This window comes from Rhinoraja longicauda, chromosome 28 (assembly GCF_053455715.1).
Source record: "Rhinoraja longicauda isolate Sanriku21f chromosome 28, sRhiLon1.1, whole genome shotgun sequence".
Lineage (NCBI taxonomy): Eukaryota > Metazoa > Chordata > Chondrichthyes > Rajiformes > Arhynchobatidae > Rhinoraja > Rhinoraja longicauda.
This window is the reverse complement of record NC_135980.1, coordinates 26,576,960-26,584,273: the sequence shown is the minus strand read 5'-3', so window position 1 is coordinate 26,584,273 and position 7,314 is coordinate 26,576,960. Positions and strand designations below refer to the sequence as shown.

Below are 7,314 nucleotides of genomic sequence, written 5' to 3'. Positions count from 1 at the left end.
GTTTCTATAAGATCCCCCCTCAGTCTTCTAAATTCCAGCGAGTACAAGCCCAGTCTATCCAGTCTTTCCTCATATGCAAGTCCCGCCATCCCAGGGATCAATCTGGTAAACCTTCTCTGTACTCCCTCTAAGGCAAGAACGTCTTTCCTCAGGCTAGGAGACCAAAACTGCACACAATACTCCAGGTGCGGTCTCACCTAAGGCCCTGTACAACTGCAACAGAACCTCCCTGCTCCTAAACTCAAATCCTCTTGCTACGAATGCCAACATACCATTGGCTTTCTTCACTGCCTGCTGCACCTGCACGCTTGCTTTCAATGACTGGTGCACCATGACACCCAGGTCACCTTTGCATCTCCCCTTCTCCCAATCGGTCACCATTCAGGTAATGGGGTGACCGATTCAGACCAAGGACCAAGGACCAAGGACCAAGTCTCTGGCTCTTGTGTGCAACTGGCTGTGCAGAGAGCTTCTCCCGGCAGATGGAGCTGGCAATCTGCGAGAAGGGAAGAGAGAGACACACATACATTCCCATCCAACACACACACACACACAACACACACAGAGAGAGAGAGAGAGAGAGAGAGAGCTGGTTGGAAATGCTGCGGATCGCGTCGGTTTCAAGTCGCCCTCCCTCACCAAGAGTGTGTGTCTCTGGCGTTGCCCATTGGTCTGGTCTGGAGATGGCAAGTCTCTGCTCCCTCGCTTGACAGGTGTGCGCCCGGGCTTTAACAGGCAGACAGCGGCAATGTACAGCAAAGGGAAAGGGTGTACGGTTCCCTCGGACGGCCAGGCGAGAGAGAAGTAAGTGGCAGAGAGACAGGGGAGGAGAGAGGGAAGGAGAGAGGGGGGAGCAAAGAAAGAGAGAAAGAAAGAGAGAGAGAGAGAGAGAGAGAAAGAGAGAGGGAAAAAAAAATCCTCACACTCTCTCTCTCCCTCTCTCTCCCTCTCTCTCTCTCTCTCTCTCTCTCTCTCTGCAACCTCTGAGTGGGTGAGAAGGGAATTTTAAAAGGGGGGGAAGAACTGTGTGTGTGTGGGGGGGGGGGTGTTTCTCCTGGGGAGAGGCTGCTAAAGGGAATGGGATTTCCTTGCAAAGTTTGCCATTAAAAAAAACGTAGACGTTTATCCTCCCTTGCGTTTTAACTCTTTAAATTCTTCCCAATATTGCGGCTTATCCACAAAAAGCCTCGCAATAGATGTTCACCTCGCCGGCTGCCTTTTAATGGGGGAGGTTTTTTTTTATAATGGGGTGGGTGGGGGGGGCGAGAGCGAATTCAGAATTCACAATTTCTTCCATTTAAAAAAAAAGATATATATAAATATATATTCATTCATTTTGGAAATTTAATTCCACATACTGGTCTGGGAGAGAAGAGGAAATATCTACAACCTGGGAATGATTGTAGCTGCGATAAGATGTAAATGTTTGGTGTTAGTGTGTCTTTTGCACAGAGTGTTTCACGTTTGATAAAGAAAAATGTTCTTTGCAGGATTTTTAAAAAAAAAGTTGATTTCTTCTAATTCTCTCTCTCTCTCTCTCTCTCTCTCTCTCTCTCCCCCCAGGTTAGCCCTGTATGTATACGAATATTTACTCCACATTGGGGCTCAGAAATCCGCACAGACTTCCTCTCGGAGGTCAGTAAACACCCCCCATCTTCCAAGGTTGAATTTTGGGATGACCATTTAAAATTTTTAAAAAAAAGATTTTTAAAAAACCCAACTATTTTTCATTTTTTTTGTTCTCCCCCCCCCCCCCCCCCATCTCCTTATTTTCAGATACGTTGGGAAAAGAACATTACTCTGGGAGAACCGCCCGGCTTCCTGCACTCCTGGTGGTGGTAAGTTTCACTTAACCACGCCGGAGTTTTTATTTGAAAGAGTGTGTGTGTGTGTGTGTGTGTGTGTGTTTTCTTTCTCTCTCTCTCCTCGATTTCCAGGAGAGAGGCTCCTGAAACAAAGGCTGCCTCCATCCAGATGGTCAGAACTCTGCTCCCTGCCTCTGTATCCTGGTTCACTCCTCCCCCCCCCCTTCTCCCCTCCCCCCCTTCTCCCTTCCCCCCTTCTCCCCTTCCCCCCCTTTCTCCCCCCCCTTTTCTCCCCCCCTTTCTCCCCCCCTTTTCTCCCCCCTTTTCTCCCCCCCCTTTCTCCCCCCCCTTTTCTCCCCCCCCTTTTCTCCCCCCCCTTTTCTCCCCCCCCCTTTTCTCCCCCCCCTTTTCTCCCCCCCCTTTTCTCCCCCCCCCTTTTCTCCCCCCCCTTTTCTCCCCCATTTTCTCCCCCCTTTATCTCCCCCCCTTTCTCCCCCCCCTTTCTTCTCCCCCCCTTTTCTCCCCCCCTTTTCTCCCCCCTTTTCTCCCCCCCTTTCCCCCCCTTTTTCCCCCCTTTCCCCCCCTTTTCTTCCCCCCCTTTTCTTCCCCCCTTTTCTCCCCCCTTTCTCCCCCCCTTTCTTCTCCCCCCCCTTTTCTCCCCCCCCTTTTCTCCCCCCCCTTTTCTCCCCCCCTTTTCTCCCCCATTTTCTCCCCCCTTTATCTCCCCCCCTTTCTCCCCCCCTTTCCTTCTCCCCCCCTTTTCTCCCCCCCTTTTCTCCCCCCCTTTTCTCCCCCCCTTTTCTCCCCCCTTTTCTCCCCCCCCTTTCCCCCCCTTTTTCCCCCCTTTCCCCCCCCTTTTCTTCCCCCCTTTTCTCCCCCCCTTCTCCCCCCCTTCCCCCCCCCTTCCCCCCCTTCTTCCCCCACCCTTCCCCCACCCTTCCCCCCCCTTCTCCCCCCCTTCTCCCCCCCTTCTCCCCCCCTTCTCCCCCCCTTCTCCCCCCTTCTCCCCCCTTCTCCCCCCCTTCTCCCCCCCTTCTCCCCCCTTCTCCCCCCTTCTCCCCCCTTCTCCCCCCCTTCTCCCCCCCTTCTCCCTCCCTTCTCCCTCCCTTCTCCCCCCCTTCTCCCCCCCTTCTCCCCCCCTTCTCCCCCCTTCTCCCCCCCTTCTCCCCCCCTTCTCCCCCCCTTCTCCCCCCCTTCTCCCCCCCTTCTCCCCCCCTTCTCCCCCCCTTCTCCCTCCCTTCTCTCCCCCCCTTCTCCCCCCCCTTCTCCCCCCCTTCTCCCCCCCCTCCTCTCCCCCCATCCTTCTCCCCCCCTTCTCCCCCCCTTCTCCCCCCTTCTCCCCCCTTCTCCCCCCTTCTCCCCCCCTTCTCCCCCCTTCTCCCCCCCTTCTCCCCCCCTTCTCCCCCCTTCTCTCCCCTTCTCTCCCCCTTCTCTCCCCCTTCTCTCCCCCTTCTCTTCCCCTTCTCTTCCCCCCTTCTCCCCCCTTCTCTCCCCCCTTCTTCCCCCCTTCTCCCCCCCCTTCTCCCCACCCCCCTTCTCCCCACCCCCCTTCTCTCCACCCCCCTTCTCTCCCCCCCTTCTCTTCCCCCCCCTTCTCCCCCCCTTCTCCCCCCCGCCCTGGTACGTACAGTCAGAGCGAAAGACCATAGACGTGCACCGTGAACCATAAGACCAGAGGAGCAGAGTTAGGCCATTCAGCCCATCAGTCTGCTCTGCCATTCCATCATGGCAGATGTATTTATTCCTACTCATCCCCATTCTCCTGCCTTCCCCCCTTGCCACCATTGACGGCCGTACTAGTCACAAATCTTATCATTGTCCACTTTAAAAAATACCCCATGACTCAAAAAGGATTGAACACATTGCACAAGAACAGACCCTTGGCCCACAATGCCTGCCTGCGCCCAACATGGTGCCAAGACCAACTCTTAACCTTCTCACAGCCTACACAAGGGCACGTTGGCGCAGCGGTAGGGCTACTGCCTTGGCGCCAGAGACCCGGGTTCGATCCTGACCTCGGGTGCTGTCTGTGTGGAGTTTTGCGTTTTCTCTGTGACTTGTGTGGGTTTTCCGAGATCTTTGTGTTTTTTCCCCACACTCAGAGACGTACAGGTTTGTAGGTTAATCGGCTTGGTATAAATGTAAACTGTCCCCAGTGTGCGTAGGATAGTGTTGGTGAGCGGGGATCGTTAGTCAGTGCAGACTTGGTAGGCGAGGGCTTGCTTCCATGCTGTGTCTCTAAACAAACTCAATACTAACATTTATTTCAAGAGGGCTTGTATACAAAAGCAGGGATGTAATGCTGAGGCTCTATAAGGGGCTGATAAGGCCGCGTTTAGAGTATTGTGAACAGTTTTGGGCGCCATATCTGAGGAAGGATGTGCTGGCTCAGGAGAGGGTCCAGAGGAGGTTTACAAGAACGATCCAGGATTGAGTGGGTTAACCAATGATGGGCCTTTGTCGGCACTGGCCTGTACTCGCTGGAGTTTAGAAGAATGAGGGGGGACTTCATTGAAGCGTACAGAATAGTCAAATGCTTGGACAAAGTGGATGTGGAGAGGATGTTTTCACCAGTGGGAGAGTCTAGGACCAGTGATCATAGCCTCAGAATTAAAGGACGTTCCTATAGGAAGGATATGAGCAGTAATTTCTTTAGTTAGAGGGTGGTGAATCTGCGGAATTCTTTGCCACATAAACTCTGCAAATGGAAAGGCAGAAGGAAAATCGGAAGTGTCAGTATTACAGTGTAGCAAAGGGATTAAGAGGCATGAGGCAGGAGCTGGCCAAAATTGACTGGAAGGAGGCCCTAGCAGGGAAGACGGTAGAACAGCAATGGCAGGTATTCCTGGGAATAATGCAGAGGTTGCAGGATCAATTTATTCCAAAGAGGTGGAAAGACTCTAAGGGGAGTAAGAGACACCTGTGGCTGACGAGGGAAGTCAGGGACAGCGTAAAAATTAAGGAGAGGAAGTATAACATAGCAAAGAAGAGTGGGAAGACAGAGGATTGGGACTCTTTTAAAGAGCAACAAAAGTTAACTAAAAAGGCAATACGGGGAGAAAAGATGAGGTACGAGGGTAAACTAGCCAATAATATAAAGGAGGATAGCAAAAGTTTTTTTAGGTACGTGAAGAGGAAAAAAATAGTCAAGGCAAATGTGGGTCCCTTGAAGACAGAAGCAGGGGAATTTATTATGGGGAACAAAGAAATGGCAGACGAGTTAAACCGTTACTTTGGATCTGTCTTCACTGAGGAAGATACACACAATCTCCCAAATGTTCTAGGGGCCGGAGAACCTAGGGTGATGGAGGAACTGAAGGAAATCCACATTCGGTAGGAAATAGTTTTGGGTAGACTGATGGGACTGAAGGCTGATAAATCCCCAGGGCCTGATGGTCTGCATCCCAGAGTACTTAAGGAGGTGGCTCTAGAAATAGTGGAAGCATTGGAGATCATTTTTCAATGTTCTATAGATTCAGATCAGTTCCTGTGGATTGGAGGATAGCAAATGTTATCCCACTTTTTAAGAAAGGAGGGAGAGAGAAAACGGGTAATTATAGACCAGTTAGTCTGACATCAGTGGTGGGGAAGATGCTGGAGTCAATTATAAAAGACGAAATTGCTGAGCATTTGGATAGCAGTAACGGGATCATTCCGAGTCAGCATGGATTTACGAAGGGGAAATCATGCTTGACAAATCTACTGGAATTTTTTGAGGATGTAACTAGGAAATTTGACAGGGGAGAGTCAGTGGATGTGGTGTACCTCGACTTTCAGAAAGCCTTCGACAAGGTCCCACATAGGAGATTAGTGGGCAAAATTAGGGCACATGGTATTGGGGGTAGGGTACTGACATGGATAGAAAATTGGTTGACAGACAGAAAGCAAAGAGTGGGGATAAATGGGTCCCTTTCGGAATGGCAGGCAGTGACCAGTGGGGTACCGCAAGGTTCGGTGCTGGGACCCCAGCTATTTACGATATACATTAATGACTTAGACGAAGGGATTAAAAGTACCATTAGCAAATTTGCAGATGATACTAAACTGGGGGGTAGTGTGAATTGTGAGGAAGATGCAATAAGGCTGCAGGGTGACTTGGACAGGTTGTGTGAGTGGGCGGATACATGGCAGATGCAGTTTAATGTAGATAAGTGTGAGGTTATTCACTTTGGAAGTAAGAATAGAAAGGCAGATTATTATCTGAATGGTGTCAAGTTAGGAGGAGGGGGAGTTCAACGAGATCTGGGTGTCCTAGTGCATCAGTCAATGAAAGGAAGCATGCAGGTACAGCAGGCAGTGAAGAAAGCCAATGGAATGTTGGCCTTCGTAACAAGAGGAGTTGAGTATAGGAGCAAAGAGGTCCTTCTACAGTTGTACCGGGCCCTGGTGAGACCGCACCTGGAGTACTGTGTGCAGTTTTGGTCTCCAAATTTGAGGAAGGATATTCTTGCTATGGAGGGCGTGCAGCGTAGGTTCACTAGGTTAATTCCCGGAATGGCGGGACTGTCGTATGTTGAAAGGCTGGAGCGATTGGGCTTGTATACACTGGAATTTAGAAGGATGAGGGGGGATTTTATTGAAACATATAAGATAATTAGGGGATTGGACACATTAGAGGCAGGAAACATGTTCCCAATGTTGGGGGAGTCCAGAACAAGGGGCCACAGTTTAAGAATAAGGGGTAGGCCATTTAGAACGGAGATGAGGAAGAACTTTTTCAGTCAGAGAGTGGTGAAGGTGTGGAATTCTCTGCCTCAGAAGGCAGTGGAGGCCAGTTCGTTGGATGCTTTCAAGAGAGAGCTGGATAGAGCTCTTAAGGATAGCGGAGTGAGAGGGTATGGGGAGAAGGCAGGAACGGGGTACTGATTGAGAGTGATCAGCCATGATCGCATTGAATGGCAGTGCTGGCTCGAAGGGCTGAATGGCCTACTCCTGCACCTATTGTCTATTGTCTATTGTCTATAAGACTGTGGAGGACAAGTTAGTGGATATTTTTAAGGCAGAGATAGTTAGATTTTTGATTAGTGTGGGTGTCAGGGGTTATGGGGAGATGGCAGGAGAATGGGGTTGGGAGGGAAAGGTAGATCAGCCTTGATTGAATGGCGGAGTAGACTAGATGGGCCGAATGGCCTGATTCTACTCCTATCACATGACCTTATGATTAAATTAAACTATATATCAATAGACAATAGGTGCAGGGGTTTTCCATTCGGCCCTTCGAGCCAGCACCACCATTCAATGTGATCATGGCTGATCATTCTCAGAGTGAGGCCCAGCGCAAATTGGAGGAACAGCACCTCGTATTTTGCTTGGGTGGCTTACACCCCAGGGGTATGAACATTGACTCCTCTAACTTCAAATAGCCCTTGCTTTCCCTCTCTCCCCATCCCCTCCCCCTTCCCAGTTCTCCCACCCAGTCTCACTGTCTCCGACTACATTCTCTCTCTGTCCCGCCCACCCCCCTGACATCAGTCTGAAGAAGGGTCTCGACCCGAAACGTTGCCCGTTC

General features: G+C 51.0%; 1 protein-coding gene across 2 annotated transcripts in view; it reads left to right on the top strand.

Annotated features, from left to right (window-relative positions):
• Window positions 1-580: 580 nt before the first annotated feature.
• The window catches only part of LOC144607396 (single-stranded DNA-binding protein 3-like), a 119,212-nt gene continuing 112,478 nt past the window's right edge, over window positions 581-7,314 (top strand). For both annotated transcript variants that reach the window (XM_078424225.1, XM_078424224.1), the window contains exons 1-3: window positions 581-804; window positions 1,564-1,639; window positions 1,777-1,838. In XM_078424225.1, the coding sequence (XP_078280351.1) occupies window positions 749-804; window positions 1,564-1,639; window positions 1,777-1,838 (194 nt within the window). In that variant the 5' untranslated portion in view covers window positions 581-748. The remainder of the gene's footprint in view (window positions 805-1,563; window positions 1,640-1,776; window positions 1,839-7,314) is intronic.